We start from the raw sequence: 19055 nt of genomic DNA, 5'->3' as shown, positions 1-19055 counted from the left end.
AAAAATCATATTGTAGACACAAAACCGACCTTATATTATCACAAATGCCACAGTCACTCTCCACATTTTAAAGCATAGTTTTAGCCACCTAAAAGCCTTGCAAAAGTTTGCAAACACCCATATTTTTTCACATATTTTACAAAAACAAAAATTAATTTGAAGGTGATACAGTACCAACGCTGGTTGCCTGATAAAAGTATACCTCAAAACATGGCAAATTGCAACATAGTGTTGCTTTAAAGCAAATGACATAATAATGACTAAGCATCTTTTTTATACACTGCTTTCCCCCACTCCCTCTCCCATGAAACCAGCCATTATCATTTACAGCTAGACTCTCATATGCCATTTTTCAATGAAAGCAGACAGTAATGTAGTTGCGGCCCATCGTAAAGATAACATAGTTTCCTGCTCCTACTTTGGTATTTCTCAACATTCTCTTCTCATCAACCGCTACCGGATTTGTCTATTACTCCTTCACATTGTTTGTCACAATTATCACCTTTGTGTGCAAATTAAATATGATAACAGAGCATGGAGTCAACTGAAGCTTCACGCATTTGTTTCTTCACACACGTAGCACATTTCATACGCTCTTAACATTGTAAATTATATTTCCAAAAGACACCAGTTAGTATGTTAGCAAGCTTTTATCAATGCCACATGGGCTGACTGAGGTGTTTGTAAGGTTTTTGCATGAAGGTAGTTAAGTTGGTCAGTGTTGACCAAAACCCCCTAATGCTGTGCTAACGGCATGGATGACCTCGAGGTCAATGCAAGCAGACCGTACCTGCGATGGCTTCTACACTGGGGATGGCCACGGTGCTGTATGTGTGGATGCTGTGAGTGCACCAGGTGAGTTTGAGCGCCTCCTCCTCCCCATCGGCGCTCTTGGGCACGTCCGTAAAGTAGGAGCCCCACTGCTCAGACGAAGCCGAGGGAGTCTTCATGCCTTGATCCTAAAAAATAACATCACACCAGCATGACGTGCTAGAGGAGAGCATTCCACACCCAGACTGCCTCTGGATGGGTGGCTACAGCCCAAAGCAATATTGTTTGTGTTTGTTCTCCACATAAATAACAAATGGAAAACAATACAAATGAACAGACAAACCCAACCGCATTTTATTTAGTAAAAACAAACTAACTCATTCGTGCCACAGGCTAAACAAAAGACTGTGGTGACAAACACATTGCTGTGTTGATGCGCTAATAAAACAACTGTGTCATTGGGCCGCACACAAGAGCACCCAGAGATGCTAATTAGCACCATGCCATGACCATGACTTCTTCACACTTCCTTCAGGCGAGGGAACCTTTTTGCCGTTTTGCAGTTTATTCTCTCTTTGGTCAAACACGGATCCAAACAGTTTCAAACATGGCCCATTGTTATGCTGACCCTCACTCTTCAGCCTCTCCCCAGGCACAGCCCCCAGCTCTGTGCCATTAATAGAAGGCAAATCTCAGAGGTGCTTCCAGTCAGATGAAAGGATAACATCCATCAGATCCCCTGCGTCTGCCCAGTGAAAACAAACTTGAGCCGACACTGGGCCTTTGTGCGGACTTTCCCTACAGGAAGAGCGCCATTCCTCTGAACCCCAATACATGACAACACTGACCCCCCTGAGTCAAACAAAAACTCCAAAGGCACACAAATTACATACTACTGTGGAAATTTCCAGTACATCCTCAAGATCCAAAGCATCAGATGATGGAAAGAAAAGTCTGCACTAGTTCAGAGGAATTCAAAGTCTCAAGAGAGCCTGGATCACGTGAGGAGCCAGACAGATGCATTTGGTCAGGGCTGATATATGTGGAAAGACTGGGCGGCAAACGGCTGGGAGAACCACCGGACATCTCCGGCTGAATCACTCCCCGATTCTTGTCGCTGCCACACTTTTCTGTGAACCATTTCACAAGAATGAGGTGGAGAGTGTGAATGTGTGTGTGAGAGAGCGAGAAAGAGAAAGAGAGAAAGAGAGAGAGAAGTTGAAGGATGTCAGGAGACAGCAGAGGAGGGAGGCCAAAAGAAAATGTGGAACGACGGAGGAAGAGAGACAATGAAAAATGAGGAAGTGAGAGGTAGAAGGACGAGCGCCTACACAAATGGAAGTAGAAATGGAAAATGGGTGGTAGAGAGAAGGGGCGGCAGGAGGAGGATTGTGGGAAGGGGATGGGGGGGTGCGGTGGTGGGCGAGCAGAACAGACTAGGAGTCACTACTCGGTGGAGTGCTCAGACCAAGCTCCTTACACTCCTGCCAACAAAACTGCTGACTCATACCCCACTATCCCTGCACTACACTGTCCCTCCAACACACACACACACACACACAAACACACTCTCTTTCTCTCTCCCACACACAGACACACACACACACATTCATCTGTCTTCATGGCTAACAAACATCCTGCAGCCTGATACCTGTCCAGGAAGTGACCCCACTGAACGCATAGGCCAAGGGGAAACACTCAAGGTCTGGTCAGTGAATGAGACCACTGCCTAATGGCATTGCATCCTGACTTCTACAAGCTGTTTTATTGTTTCCTTCCATGCCATGAGTCAAGAGCCCTGGCCTCCCCTCTCTGCAGCCGCACGCAGACTTTCACTTTTCTCCTCTAATCCTCCTCTCCTCTCCTCTCCTCCCTCTCCTCTCCTCTCCCACACTCGCTTTGCCTTACAGTGCTGCCAGTGGCGTACTTTGCATAAACATGCTGCAACACGACTAAACAGTCTACAAACCCAGCAACTTGAAAGCATAGTTACTGAAACTGGAACTGATTTGCAGTTTACAGATGTTTACCGGGTGTCTTGCCGGCCCTCTCTCTGTGGGCACACACTCACACACTCTCTCTCTCTCACACACACAGACTCACACACACACACTCACACACTCTCTCTCTCTCACACACACTCACACTCACTCACACACACTCACACTCACACACAGACTCACACACAGACTCACACACAGACTCACACACAGACTCACACACACACACACACATTCACACACACTCACTCTCACACACGTAAGAGAGACAGGACTAGGGGGAGAGGGGGAGAGAGTGTGTGTGTGTGTGTGTGAGTGGCTGAATGGATTGAGTGTGGAGTGAAGGTGGGGGCTGCTGAAACTGAGCTCCACAGTGGACGCTTTGTGGCACGTTGCCAGAGGGCTGAGGTGGGGTTCTCTCTCTCTCTCCCTCTCTTTCTCCCTCCACCACCCCCTCTCTCTCCCTCTCTCTCTCCCTCTACCCCCTCTCTCTCCCTCCCTCCCTCCACCCACCACCCCCTCTCTCTCCCTCTCTCTCTCCCTCTACCCCCTCTCTCTCCCTCCCTCCCTCCACCCCCCTCTCTCTCTCCCTCTACCCCCCCTCTCTCTCCCTCTCTCTCTCCCTCCAACTCTCTCTCTCTCCACCCCCTCCCTCTCGCTCTCCCTCCACCTCTCTCGCTCTCCCTCCACCTCTCTCTCTCTCTCTCTCTCTCTCTCTCTCTCTCTCTCTCTCTGACAGGGGGCAGGTGGGTGTGCTCCGTAAGCAGAAGCAGCTGCGTGTGCCGGCCGCTGCTCACCTCATACTTCCCCTTCTTCTCCAGGGGCTCCGCGGGGGCCTCGCTGCTCTTGGCCGCGCTGCTGCCCGGGACTCCCTCGCCCTCCATCTCCTCCACGATCATCACCGTCTCCCACTTCCCGTAGCTGCTGGCGGGGAACATGTCCGAGCGCATGCTGTCTCCAAAATACACCACCTGCACAGCGTAGGAGGGCAGAGCACAGTCGACACATCAATGAATGAGTTGGGATGACCGACAGGCATGGTCATGCTTTAGCGTTTATATCTCTCAGTTCAAACACATATACAGAGCATTCAGGGAGTATTCAAGCTCTTTCACCTTTTCACATTTTGTTTTGTTGCAGCCTTATGCTAACCGTTTAATGCTACAGTAGCCACATCATTCAAATACTATCCAAAGGAGCTTTTTAGTGTAAACAGTTGTCATTTAGAGATTTTCTTATATCATCCGAATATCCGTGTGTCAGTATGTATGTGCTTTCATTAAGTGTTCTCTACATATGTTGCTAGTAACTATTTAGAGGCCTCCGAAACACGATTTGTGATTTGTATGGTTTTGATTGATTGGTTTCAACTTGCAAGTAGATAATCCAGAAACACTTATGCTAAGGAAATAAATACACTTTACTTAAAGGTGCTCTAAGCGATGGCGCACGTTTTTTTAGGCTAAAACATTTTATGTCACTTACTGCAAACATCACCTAACCAACCGCTAGCTGTCTGTGTCCTGAATACACTGTAAAAAAACGTGATCTCTGTGGACAGTCCAGGCTCCACAAACGGCAACAACAACAACCAGGGCAAACCTAGCCCATGAAAACATAACAAACTGTTCCAGCAAATCACAGACGAGATGCGCGTTTAGGAGAGTTTCAATTGCACGGGAGCAGCACGGGAGGGAGGGGGAGGAAGTAGCGAGCTAGCTCTCTGTTTTGTTTGAAAGTCAACAGAAGTGACGTTACCCAGCATCGCTTAGCCTTAGAGCACCTTAAAGTCCGAAGTCTATGTCTCTAAAAACAGCTGTTTAATGTGACTGCTGTTCAGTTCTAAAACTAACTTCCTGATGACATCAAAACTCAGATACTTTTGGTCAACTTTTAGTTTTTTCCTATGTGCTGTTTATCTGTTCCAGTGTAAAGCACTTTGAATTACCATTGCATATCAATTGTAGCCTGGTCCTACCCGCCTAGTATTTTCATTCACTTTCATTTCACTGAGATACTAGTCTGGCATCTGACAATACACTAATGTTTCTCTTGGACATCCAAGGTGCCGGGCCAACCAGAGAAGAAGTGGATAATGTTAGTTTCCAAATTGAAAGTGGCTGTGGTAAACGGTAGTAGCAACACCTGCACACATGCAGTACAGCAAACTAGGTAGACTAAATACATTGTTTCCTGACTGCTGATGCGGCTTAATATCAGTTTGTAGAATAAGAAGAAGAATCCCTGATCAAGGTGAATGGTTAATCTGGAACAATGATTTCAAAGTGAACACAAAATCTATGTCTGTTATGATGCTAGAGTTAGAAACATTTCCCAATCACGAGAGGCCAGACTCTCTTCACAAAGTGAAACAAAGTAGTAAGTCTGGAAGCCAGGCTATATGAGCTGTGCTATATTAATAAGCGTGTCTTTCCTTGCCTAGCCTAAGTCTATCTGACACCTGATGAGATTGTAAATTCCTGTGATGGTGATCATCTCATTGGCTGGACCAAGGGAAAACCACACAATCGAGTTCAGGCCTGCCAAGCAGTACAGGCAGCATGGACTCATTTGAAGGCCCTTTCTTGTCTCGTGTGCACATGGGGCATTTGGAGGAAGGAGGAAAACACTGCACCCTGTGTATCCATATAAAGTGCATTGTATCTTTCAAACCTGAAAAAAAGGAAAATAAAACAGCGGATGCAGGAGCAACAAGCAGAATGTGTTACGACCTGACGAGCTGTTTGCCAAAACCACAGCACTTCCTCAAACAAATGAAAGCTGTTAAGTGTCACAGCAGTGGACAAACAATGACTCTTTCTCACCAGGGTCACCTGAAGCAGGCTTTATAGAGAGAGTAAAGGCTATTACCCCAGGCAGTGTGCTGGAGGGGTAATGAAAACTTTTTAGTGCTAAAGGAGTTGCACTCAGAGGCCCTTTCTGCAGCTCCAGAGTGGAATGCAAGGTTGGGGGAGGCAGGAGAGAGACTCCCGACACAGAGCTAGGGGAGCTGAGGAAGAGGTGGGGGAGGGGAGCGGGAGACGAAGAGGAGGGGAGGGGTGGGGTTGGTGGTCAGTGTTACTCCCGATGACTGCTGGGGCAACTCCGGAAATCAGCCCCTCGGTTAGTGGGCCGTGTGTACGAGCCGGCCGCTTGGCGGGCGTAAATAAACAGTGTCTCTGAGGTGGACTCGGGTTTCGGGTTTCCAGACATTCCCAGAACTCTGCGCCCGTCCCCACCACAGTCACCCCCCGTCCCAGGCCCAGGTCCCCAGCCTCAACGCTGGCCCTGCAGCATGACCGTGTCCACTGATCACTTTTCAGCTCTCCGCTGCCAAAGGGGCAGGTAAAGTATGAAAAATATTTACAGGCCGAGGAATTCCATCCCCTGGCATGGCGGAATAGAGCCGCCTTTATGGGCCTCTTTATTGGCAACATGTGCCTGTATTAAAACCTCACCTCAATTCCTCTCAGGCCACTGTGATGGACGGCCTACTGAGCACAATCTGGTTAATTAAACCATTTCACACAGTGATTTACAAAGGATGTCAGCTTGTGAGGATGATGCTTACAACCCAGGACAGCTCACTGACCACAGGCATAAATACAGGCCAAGATGGAACAGTGACTCGATAGGACAGTTTTGGAAACACGTCTCCTTGTAAAACCAAACAGATCCATCACAGGGCTTGTTTATCCCCGATAGGGCACACAAGGGCTCTTTGTGCTGACCAGTTCCTGCGCATCATTTGAGCAACAGAACTGTTTCTATTTCATGTTTAAAAACATTTCACTTGCAGACGAAGGTTATTACAAGGCTTCATTTGATTACTTTAAGTCTGGAAACCGATTTGTGGTGTTAAGAGGAACAGGGCATCCAGTGGGGTGAATGTCTATAAATAGGAATACACACCCTCATTTTCAAATGATTTAGAATTTTCAGTTCTCCATCACCACTTCATGAGACTAAGGCAACCAGTGTTTCCCACAGAATTGAATTCTATTTGTGGTGGTAGGTTTGCAGAATGCAAACTTGAATGCAACAGTTTTTAACAAATTAGCGCAGCGTGGTTATGATGCTAACCAGATTTAACCACAATTTAGTACAACCTGGAAAATCATTGTGGGGTGGTCAATGTTGATATTGTGGTGGGCCGCTACAAATAAGTCAATGTATGGGAAACACTGAGGCACACTACCTGATGTTTGCCACCTAGTTGTGCAACTGCGGCAGTGGTCATTTTTACAGTACCGCAGTATAAATACAGTGTTACAATAATCTACAGTGATGAAATAACATTTATCCAATACTCCAAGTTTGGCTGTGTTCTGAGCAGTCAAAACATCAACAAGGTAAAAAAAGTGTCAAAACATCACCAAGGAGGCCAGTGAGTACTGAAACATCAACAAACTTCAAGGTTCAAAATACTAAGGCGTGCATTGCACTAGGAAGCTTAACATAACAGTCAACTTTGCATTTCTACAATTCACTATATTATTGTGCATTTATGAATATGACTTGTATGTATGCCTTTAGTTTAAAGAACAACAATTTTATTTTGTTTCATTTCCAATCTTACATTTCTGTTATACTGTTAAAAAATCTTCTCTTCTCCCTGGACACACACATAATGTCTAAATTAATGTCATTCATGTGTTTCTGCACCCAGCATTTTACAGTAAGCCAACACTAGGAAAATAATTCCATAATGCATTTAAAGATTGATTAACAGTTCCAAGGATTACATCTTCTGAAATACGGTTAGGCACGTGAATGTGACATTGTGTCCTGTGGGGAGGGAGGGAGGGAGGGAGGGCCCTCGTCAGTCTGCACTCTAAGGCCTATAAGCCCGTGTGAATGGGGCCCATTCAGCCAGGCTGCCATAAGTCCCGTCAGGTGAAAGTGGAGCGAACCCAAAACATTACAGACACAGGTCACCTCAGAGGCCCCCTCAAGTGGCAGGTTGACACTGCATTCCGACGGAGCGCCGTCCACACAGCCCCCCCAAGAACAGTGGAACACTGGGAGCATTCAGCCACGCGTGGCGGAAAAGCGAGAACCCAAGGAGGATGTGGAGGATGGGCATCCCTAGCTGCACTCACTTTGTGTGTGTGTGTGTGTGTGTGTGTGTGTGTGTGTGTGTGTGTGTGTGTGTGTGTGTGTGTGTGTGTGTGTGTGTGTGTGTTTGTGTGTGTCTCTGTGTGTGTGTGTGTGTGTGTGTGTGTGTGTGTGTGTGTGTGTGTGTGTTTGTCTCTGTGTGTGTGTTTGTGTGTGTGTTTGTGTGTCTTTGTGTGTGTGTGTGTCTGTGTGTGTCTCTGTGTGTGTGTCTCTGTGTGTGTGTTTGTGTGCTTGTGTGTTTCTTTGTGTGTGTGTGTGTGTGTGTGTGAGTGTTTGTCCCTGTGTGTGTGTTTGTGTGTGTGTGTCTCTGTGTGTGTGTCTCTGTGTGTGTGTTTGTGTGTGTGTGTTTGTTTGTGTTTGTCCCTGTGTGTGTGTTTGTGTGTGTGTGTGTATGGTGTGTGTTTTCTGCTTTGGGGTGGAGTCATTTTTTCCTACACAGCTTTGCCTTGTGCACTGGCCGCCTGCAGGCTTCACCGAGGCCCAGCCCTGTTGGCAGATCGCTGCCACACGGCGGGAGCGTCATCTTTTACAGGGGCCGGCCGCTGCAGGTGTCTGCTGCCGTACGCCGCCTGCCTTCATGCCGGTGAGAACTTGTGTCTGTTTGAGTTACGGCGTGGCGCTCTCTGATCCTGTGCCAGTGCTGCGAATGAGAGTCAATCTCAAAGCTCTGCTTGATGCGCTCCCTGACAGCTGGTATGAGGTGCTCAGGATTCCCATATGGATTAGGTTTGATAGTGTAGCAGGAATTTTCACGGGCTGGTTCACTTGTGAATTTGACAGGGATTGACACTAAATTACACAAAAAGATCCCATAGATCATCAGAAGACACTGCTCTGAGTATACAAAAGCAATCACACTCACCCACACTCATGTGCGCACACACACACACACACACCCTCCTTTCTTACCTTAGGATCCTGCTTTCCTGTCATGGTCTTCACCAGCTCATGGAGATGTGGCCAGTTGCCCTGTGAGTACCAGCCTGGCTTGTCCAGCGATGGCAGACCCTCACTGTCCTCCATATCGTTCACTGTACAGAGGAACATTTCTCACAGTCACTGAGAAGCCCTACAACAGTCCACTCCAAGTTGCCTCTACCAGAAAAGACTTCCTTGTTTATATTACATCATATTTCACTAATAAAGGAACTGGCCAGACACAGTTGTTGAAATAGTCAAATAAATACTGTACTAGATATTTTATGAAACAAATAAACTCATGTATACACTGATTACACTGACTCAGTGACACGTATCCAATCCTGGATCTAATTTATTGCAATTCCATGTGATGAAGATTACATTAGGAGTACTTGCACTGAGTTCACATTCATTTGGCTTGCTCTAATTTATCCTTTCATCATACAATCTTACAGCTGAATGCATGAATGAACAACCAGAGTAAAACAGCAACGACATGACAATCATGACAAGTCTGTTCTTACCAGCATGGTAATAAGACCTGACCTGTGATAGATAGATAGATAGATGATAGATAGATATATAGATAGATAGATAGATATACTTTATTGATCTCTAGGGGAAATTCAAGACTCATGAGCCACACTCAACATTTGCAATTTTGCAATCTCCTTGTATGGCTCATGTTCACAGGCTACCATGGCTACCACCTCTGGAGGAGTCAGCTCCAGTCCCGCATGATCACAACGCATGCTCCAACATTCAACAACTTTGTCTCCACTCAGATAAGACATCTTGATCCTTCCAGCATGTTAAAGTAACGGAGAAAGTGCACAGCATGTTAAAGTAATGGAGAAAGTGCACAGCATGTTAAAGTAACGGAGAAAGTGCACAGCCTCCACACAGCTGTGCCCTGAATACGTCTGTGTTCCCCATCCAGTCAATCAGCCTGCCTCTCCACAGCTCTTTGGCTTGCTCACATGTGATTGATATGGTGAAATACCACTCAACTAGTAGGCTTGTCAAAGATGCAAAATAACTCCTAATTCTTCATCCTCCTTGGGTGACCACAGACCATGCTGAGCAACCACTCAACTTCCCCTGCTGGGCACTAGTGTCCTCCACAGTTCTCTGGCCTCTAATCTCTGCCCACTCTGAGGTTGTGGCTGCCACTCTCCTTCTCTAGTTTGGACACCTCTGGGCTGTTCAGGCACATACTGTAATCGCCCCTGCAGGCCTAACAGCCCCATGTGTGCTGCAGTTGCTACACAGGGTTTCTGACACAATGAATAGCTCAATCAACCAACCAAAGTCAATATCTTATTCAAAGGAAACATCCAATGGACATCCAAATCAAAGCTGTATCAGAGCAAGGTGGACCAAATTTGAGAGTAAACAGTAATTGCTCAGAAATATTAAGCAATATTAACAATTACAATGAATAAAGTAACTTGTTAATTGTTAGAAAGTAACTTTTTACACTAGAGAAATATGTTGCTTTCCATGTTCTTTTACGGATTGTACAATTGATGCACAGTTTCAACAATGCTCAATTCTGATTTACTGGTAATACTTGCCTACGGGAAACTGCAGGGCATTACAGACTCCATACGGTAAGCAGCTGCATAAGCATGTAATGCCTCCTCTGTCATCCACCAAAGTGTGATACAAAAAAACTATTTTTTCAGCACGTTTCAGAGTGGGTCATGTTTAATCCTCACATGGACATTATGGTCTGAGGAGATAAGCATGTGTGTTTTTAACCATCGCCGTCCTTTTTTAATTATTATCTGGCTCATTCCTATGGCTTACAAAATGTTACATAGGCCTGTATCTTTTGATTTGAAAGTTTTGAACTCATCCCATAGGTTTCACATGATTCTCCACTGAAATGGCAACACACAGATAACTTAATTAAGAATTACTTAAGAGACAGAGACAAAATAATATTTCTATATGTCTTACATGTGTTAAAGGGATAGATCACATGGGAGCTGGAGTGCAGCATTAACCACAGAAAGCTGGTCTGAAGGATTGTTGGAATTGTAGCTTGGAGAAATATGGTGGGCAAGGGAACATACTGTAACATTTTGAGTGACAGGAATAAAAACTGTAGAATGTATCATTCTAATATAAGGGCCAGTACTGCCCATTACTGGCCTTAGTTCTTGTTTCACACACAAAGCCGCACGGTTTGGGTTTCCCACTCGGGGTGGATTCCTGCGTAACTGCTGGTAAGTATTATGGCAGCCATTCCATCACAGGAGTACGGAACAGCAGCAGCGGGTGATTAGAAACAGACCAATCACAGCTCAGCCCTTTCCTGTGCACTCCCCCCCCCCCCTGGGGCCATGCTCCAGCCGCTCACTCTGCTGCAGTCTCATGTCTGAGAGGGGTTTCACTACGCTGCTCTGTTTCAGCATGACTAATGACCCAACACACACACACACACAGAAAGACATACACACAAACACACACTTTTATCCTTTCAAGTACAATCTACTAATAGCACACACACACACACACACAAACACACACAAACTTTCCACTCAACTACACAGCCTTCTGACTAGCATACTGTAAACTGTGATGGTTACCTCATGGAAGCCTTCACACTTCATAGCACTTTTCTGAAACCTTTTCTTAAAAATCATGTTCATGATGTAAAAGCAGATGAGAATGGCAAGAAAAATGTCAGCCGACCCAATGGGTCTGGCAGGAGCAGGAACATTTTTGGTGAGTAATCACACAAAATACTTTACTTCTAGCTTCCAATGGATCTCCGCCAAGATAAGAGACAGAGGGACTGAACAACACAGCTCCCAGAGTATTACTCATGCTCGAAAACCCTCCGGGAGGCCCAAGGAACAATGTCCATTTGAAAATAAACCAAATGGAAGGTCATGAAACTTGCACTTCATTTAATTAATTACAAGGCACACATTTAATCAAGCCACCAAGACCAGACCACTGACTGGATTTTAATGAATCGTAACAAGACAAGTATTGTTTTCAGTGTCAAGTGTGTGTGTGTGTGTGTATGTTGCTTTACTCATCTTACAGGCAACAAGATTGAACTGACGAGTCAAAAAATGTGTGAATGGTAAAAATGTAACACATATGTATGTCTTAATGCTCTTTGGTGCACCATAGAAACAACATTGGGAGAAGTGACCCCTATCCAAAAATTACATCCATTCTTGGATGGAAAAACAAGTTTACATTCTTGTGAAGGTTAAACAGTTTATCCACACTGTGGCAGAGGGGAAAAGAAACATGTAAATACATACGATCCAACACAAATAAACAGACAAGCCCAAGCATACACACACACAAAGGATCTCTAGTAGAATGGAATGAGAAGATAGTACTGCGGCATGTGAGAAGAGTTGTTATTGTAAAAGTGACTTGAACCAAATGTTTACTGCCGAATTCCATAACCACAGAGAGTGCCAGCATTTGGGACAGGCTGTTTGCCCTGCTATTATGAAAAAACAGGGAGGCAAATGTGTTAATGGATATTCACTCCATTCACTTCCACTAGTTTTGCCACGGCATACTACATGTAGATTAGATTAGATTAGATTAGATTAGATTAGATAGATAGATAGATAGATAAGATAGATACTTTATTGATCCCCAAGGGGAAATTCAAGAAATGTAACTCTTTTTCTGAGAACACTCTGAAACTCTGAATGAAATGTGGGGTTGTGTTGGACTTTTCCCTCATATGCTACTGTCTAGTCGTGGTGCCGCCATGTGTTTTGGCCACTGGCATCTCTGGTCATGCACACGTGTGGCCACACCAATGAGGCTGGTACTAATGAAGTCATGTGGGCCTTTCCATGATGGCATGTCTTTTGCCAAATGAAATGCTTAAATACAGAACTGAACACATTTCATGAAACCAAAGATTGAAACCACTGTGGTCTGGACTTCAAATTGGATTCAATGGTGTTCATAATTCTTAAACTAAACCAAATTCCAATGTGATAGGGGGAAAACTGTATGGGCTCAAGCTTGCTTCCAGGAATAATGGATTATTCCATTAATATAACATCAAGAACCCAACACTAACATTATTTTTCAACACCACAGAGAAGGAGACTCAGGCAGTGACGGTGATCAATCACAGGACAAGGGTCTATTCTTCTTCTCCCTGCAGTAGGAGAGAGTAGCTTCACAAAGTTGATCCACTAGTCTCTGATTAGTAGTATAGTAGTATAGTATATATACTTTTTTTTTTAAATTTGGTCTCTGCATTTAACCCAATCGGTGAATTAGTGAAACACAAACAGCACACACTAATCCACACAGTGAGGTGAAGCACACACTAATCCCGGCGCAGTGAGCTGCCTGCTACAATGGGGGGTTAGGTGCCTTGCTCAAGGGCACTTCAGCCGCGGCCCACTGGTCAGGGCTCGAACCGGCAACCCTCCGGTTACAAGTCCAGAGTGCTAACCAGTGGGCCACGGCTGCCCCCTGTCCAAAAGTGTAAGATAACCAAGTTACCCAAATTGATATCACATCAAGAAACTTTACTGAAACCACCAATGACTAGAGATGTGCTGTAACAGAGGCAAACATTTCAGAATCTTTCACTTTCTAAGGTAGCATGTTGCCAATTTATCTTCCCTAATCATCGCAACTTGATAGTCTGTCTCTGCTCGATGGGGTTTACCAGAACAAGGTGAGCTATCTCTACCTCAGGTCTGAGCATCTCATAACCAGAGAGAGGAGATATCTACACTTCTGTCCTTAGCCCTGATGCTGGGACAGGAACCTTGTCTTGGTAAACTAGCACTCTCTAAAGCAGTGTTTCCCAAACTTTTTTTCTGGCGACCCACTTTTTAAAAATGGCAGACCATCTCACAGCGCGACCCATTTCACTTCAAATCTACCCTGCAACCACCAATATTGTTTTAGGCCACAGGTTCTCCAACTTTTCTATGCCTCCCCCAACCATACATTGCTATAGGATCCCTGCTTTGAACACGGTTGTGTTGCATTTTGAGCACCATCAGCGTGAAAAGTTGGAAATGACTACTGAAAAGATACGTTTTAATGCGCATCCGAGAGTAGGGGAAATTTTCGCATGTTGTGCAGTCGTCATTCGTCAGCATAGTAAGCTGTTCCTGTATTTCTAAAAAAAAATGTTGTAGGCTACGTTGCGTTGCAGACAAATGGGTCCATAACACTGTGGACGTCAATTCCAATGTAAACAGCAAATAACTCAAGTCGTTATATTGTATTGTTGTATTATATTATATTGTATAGTTGTTATATCAGAACAAGAGGCGTTTGCGCAATAGCCGGAAGAATGCGCCTTTACTTTGGAGTTAGCGAGGTAGAAAACGAGAGGAATAGTGTTTAAAATGCCCATTTAAATTGTAGACTATAATGCACTGTTGTGCATTTTAAATCAGAAATAAGAATGTGAGGAGGTTGCTATTAACTTTAAAGATGGCATCTGCAATCGAAACTGTATGCAAATTGAATGGCCTTATGTCCGGTCTATGGATGTCTGCTTTAGTTGACAGCGCGGTCACTAGATTTTAATCGGTAAAGTTGAGGAGCTGGTATCTATTAATGTTCGTGCAAATAGGCGGATTCATGTCCCTTGCAGTTTGCAACTGCGAGGTACATGGCAGGCGCCCCACAGAACGGTTTCATTTTGAGAGGTAGATATCCATGCTGGCACCCCCTCTGCGATGCGTTCGTCCCCCAGTTTCATGCGCCAGTTTCATGAGCTTTTATGACAAAACCGTGACTGTGGTAGTTAACAATCTACATCCTAATAGAAAACTGTTAGCTTTCCTGGTATCAAATGACAATATAACACAACATAAATTGTGCTGGCGACCCAAATAAAATCTCCTTGCGACCCAGACTTTGGGAAACACTGCTCTAAAGTAAGACGTAGGCGTATTTAAAACAAACACATATAAACAAACACATATAAATCAACAATTGACATTACTTTGAAACTTCAAAATTGTTCCATAACAAAATCCAATCTGTCTGATTTCAATTTGAAAATAACAGCTTAAATAACTGGAAATAACTAAGTTCATAAAGAGAAAAAAACATCTCTATCTGAGGAATGTACAGGTAACCATGGCAACAGCCAATTCCCCTGTGAGCCATGTGGAGAAGTTGTTTGAGAGAGACACACTGCATATTTGCAGCAGAATAACAGGTCAGCTGAGGATTGACACAAAGCAGTGACGTGCTGGACGGAGATAACAGAGCAGCAGACCACCAAAGGCTGTGGACAGCTGTGCCAGCGTGGCGACGCTACGAGAGAGTGGACGGGAGAGGAGTCACCGGTCTGCAGACTTGCTCATTTCAGCCTCATCTCCTCCACATGATCTGGCTCAGGAAGCCCGTCCAGATGGGGAGCGACCAAGAATGACAGCCTGATACGAGCTCTGCAGAGGAACACCAGCTGAGATGGGGCTTGGCCAAGCCCCGAGCTCGCCTCTCGGTACAAATCTGAATAGGACCGCTGAACCTGAGATACAATGAGCACAATCAGACGTCCTCGTTTCAAAACTCTCTGACGAGCCTGTGGGACACAGCGTGGCATTATTAGGATGAGAAGAAAAACACAGAGTGCTCACGCTGCAATTAAACCCGATGCAAGACAAACACGGCGCGGGCCAAACCCACTCACGGTTGGGGATACTTGAGCCTGGGACACTATCTGAAGAATAACACTTTAGTCAGCATGTTTCTTCTCAAACAGGAAATTCTGGGACGTGGTCCTCCCAGAAACGTCCAAAATCAGCTCAGAGAGTTCAGAGGGCTAAAAAGGAAAAGTGTGCAGTAATCCCTCTCACAAGGTCTGCACTGCAGCTTGAGAAAATAGGCCACAGTATGGCAGCATGAGCTGTAGCTAGGCGTAGTAAAAAGGTCCAACAGACATTGCATTACACTAACACACTACTCAAAAACTAGATAGTCAGAAGACATACGAAAGAGCCAATTGCAAAAAATAGCAACCAAACAAAACCTAATTTGTGTTAAAGACTGGTCCAATATAACATAGTTTATGGTCCTCTAACCACAACACATGCGAGCACTAAGAGGATTTACATTTACGGCCGGTCAGCATAAAGCACACAACACATACACAGTCCACATACTAACATCACACCATATGCACTGCCGTTGCACTAGTTTATACTCTCCCTTGCGTCTCCACAAAGTGGGACAGCTGCAACATAGAGAGATCTATAGAAGTGATTGTAGTGTCATTGGGCTGGACTCACTGCAACTCACCCAGTGTTCGGAAAGGCCTCTGATGGGGCACCAGTGAGAAGAAGCCAGGCTTCAAGGCATTGGTGATAATGACATCAAACAGCTCCTCAAAGTCTTTCCTGAAAAAAGTCACAGTACAAAACTATTCAACATAGCTGAGCCTGAGGTCACACTTAGGCCAGTGCAGCCTCTTGGACAGACTAAAGCACTGCTGCTCATGTAAACATGACTGTATGGAAAACAAAGAGTGTGGATTTGAGCAAAAAGCAAAATACAGCAGGAATGTGTTTAACATAAACATAATGGAAAGGGATTGGAGATTGCATGCTGAGCCCTTCAGGGGTAAGCGAGGCTGTTGTTTTAAAGTTCTGCGTCCAAATGCCCCTGGACAGCTGAAGTAGCATCCTGTCTCCGGGGCTTTTCCTCAAAGTGGAGTTGCCTGATGGTTGCAGCGGGGTAATGGTTGCAGTTCCCTATTCCCAGAGTTGAAATTCACAAAAATGTCAAGGGGAAAGAGAATGTTTCCACTGCAGGCTTACGTTGGCAGGTGGAGCTGAAGCCAAGTCAGGTCACGAGAGAAAGACCATAAAGCTCTTTATCACACAGCTGTGACAGCCACATGGAGGGAAAAAAGGTTCAAATTCACAAATGCCAGAATAAGTGCAATACGTTTTTGACTTTCCAAAACATTCCTGCCGCAATTGCCAGGATTCAAGATTAGGTATTACTTAAGACATGGCAATACAGCAAGAGAAGGAGGAGGAGGAGGGGAAAGAGGAGGAGAAAGAGGAGGAGGAAGAAGAAGACAAAGAAGACAAAGAAGAAGAAGAAGAAGAAGGACAAAGAGGAAGAAATAATAACCCAAAACTGAACAGCACAGCTCTGCTAATGGCATACTGCTGTTCACATGTGCACATTCTGCTGGCATTAGGTAGTCAGAAAGTAGGGCAGCAAAGGTGAGGTGGCTGCAGCCTGGTCGTGTGACACTTCCCAGCTGCTGCTCGCTAGCCCAGGGCTAGCAGACCTCAGGGACCTCGGAAAGTGTGGCCTCTCCCGGGAAGCATGCCCTTTGACAAGCTCCAGGAAAACAGTGCCTCACTGACAGATTCAGGACCCAGCTGAGTGACTGAACACTTTCCTACACATGGTCCGGGGCGAACATGCCTGCTGCTAAGAGCTTAGAAGAAAGGCCTCTTGGGAAGGTGGAGGGGAGGTGGTGGTGGTATAGTTACTTGGTGCTTTAGTGACAGCAGAGAGGTTCATATACAGGCCAATGTATGGCTCTGAACAAAGCCCTCTTATTCACAGCTCCTGAGATGGACAAGACCCAGCCTGGGAGTCCTGTACTTCACCCAGAGCTTATCTTGACACAAATCTAAGTCTCCACGTCTTGTTAACACGTTCTCTGAAAACAGGCCTCTGCGCCAGCATGACAGGGTGCCCCCATTCCACCGGCCCGCCCGCACAGTGAGGTGGCCCGTGTCCAGAGGTGAGAGGCCACTGGGACGCTGGGGACACTGGGAGCAGCTGCGGCGGCAGCAGCAGGGTCCTCTGGGGGAGCAGTGAGCGGCCAGGCCGGGGTATTTGACAGGAAATTGCTGAGGGAAAAGCTTGTGCCACATGAATCCACAGAGGCCCAGCGGGCGTCCAGAACAAACGCCTCCCCCTTTCCAGAGTTCCGCTCGCGAGCAGCTCTCCCTTACAAACAATGCTCAGTCCCCCCTCACTGTCACAACACAAGCTGCAGACCCTCTGGCCAGGTGGTTGCTGGACACACTACCACTCTGGACGCGGGCCATTTTAATATAACAGAGCTTCTGTGGGGCTACAGAGCTGATAAACTACCCCACATGTCTGTGGGACATCTGCTGGAGAGCCTGGCCAAGACTGTAAGTAGGATCAGGCTCTAATAACAGACTGCAGACCACAGCGAACACCGCCACTGCCACAGGCAAAGGACAGGGCCCCAAGAGCAACCGCTCAAAGTGGTGGTGGTGGCGTGAAAGAGAGTGGGCTACGGGTGGGAGGTTAGGAGAGAGTGTGTGTGTGTGTGTGTATGTGTGTGTGTGTGTGTGTGTGTGAGATGTGAAGTGTTGATGACAGCCTCAGCCCAGGTGGAGGAGGGCTGTGTGCAGGAGGAGGTGACTCACCCCAGGATGTGCTCACACACCAGTCTGCAGTAGTCGCTGTGGGAGCTGGTGATGAGGAGCAGCACCTTGCCCGCGTCCTTCATCCGACGCAGCCAGGCCTTGACCGAGTCCGAACAGGGCTGCAGGTAGCGGCCCGGGTTCTGCTTCACACAGGGGAAGTACGTCCCAGCATCCTCTGATGGACACAAGCAAACAGCAGCAAGGAACTATCAACGTCAGTGCTGTGTCTCACGCCAGTCAGCCAAAGAGCATCAAAACTGAACTCTTGTCCCATATGTGCATCTTTTAAAAATCACTGTGTTTTTTAGCAATCACACAAAGTCTTATACCCATTCAACTGAGAATCCAAATAAAATCAAACCAAGCAGGTGCTGAATAAGCCAATTCAAGGCACTATATGAAGAGTAGCTAATGTATTTCTCCTATGGTATTACAGAGAGATTTACGGTGTAATCTGTTCACATATATAACAGTGAAGCTGCCTTTAAGAGAATGTTAAAGTGTAGGCCAGATGCTGGACACTGCGGGGAGCAAGGGTCTACTTTTGTAACTCACTGAGCTCTAATAGCCTAACCATTTGCCGTGTGACTGCAGGATACTCCCATGTATCTGGTCAGCTTACTTCAGCTTGGTTAGTCAGTTAAGAGTCAGCCATTTTACAATCATTTTCTTTGCTTATTCAGACATGTTATGGCCAATTTCCAGTCACCAACAAATCCCACATTCCACAGAATCCCACTGTTCTCTGAGTCTCCCTTATGAGTAGCATGATGCGTCATCCACCCACTTAGTTCATTAGAGTAGAATACGCAGAAGATGTTCCACTTCACAG

General features: G+C 45.8%; 1 protein-coding gene across 1 annotated transcript in view; it reads right to left on the bottom strand.

Moving 5' to 3' along the window:
- The window catches only part of nt5dc1 (5'-nucleotidase domain containing 1), a 51330-nt gene that overhangs the window by 1431 nt on the left and 30844 nt on the right, over positions 1-19055 (bottom strand). Inside the window, exons 7-11 of the mRNA XM_076273161.1 lie at positions 18224-18398; positions 16095-16192; positions 8799-8920; positions 3569-3742; positions 791-959 (exon numbers count right to left, since the gene is read on the bottom strand). Coding sequence (XP_076129276.1) covers positions 791-959; positions 3569-3742; positions 8799-8920; positions 16095-16192; positions 18224-18398 — 738 coding nt within the window. The remainder of the gene's footprint in view (positions 1-790; positions 960-3568; positions 3743-8798; positions 8921-16094; positions 16193-18223; positions 18399-19055) is intronic.

The sequence above is a fragment of the Alosa pseudoharengus genome, unplaced genomic scaffold (genome assembly GCF_046254945.1).
Source record: "Alosa pseudoharengus isolate Yale_2024_CS ecotype anadromous, Long Island Sound unplaced genomic scaffold, YU_APseudo_1.1 YU_APseudo_1.1_scf_7, whole genome shotgun sequence".
NCBI classification, from domain to species: Eukaryota; Metazoa; Chordata; class Actinopteri; order Clupeiformes; family Clupeidae; genus Alosa; species Alosa pseudoharengus.
Note: the sequence above shows the minus strand (reverse complement) of the source record. Positions and strands in the feature narration are given on the sequence as shown.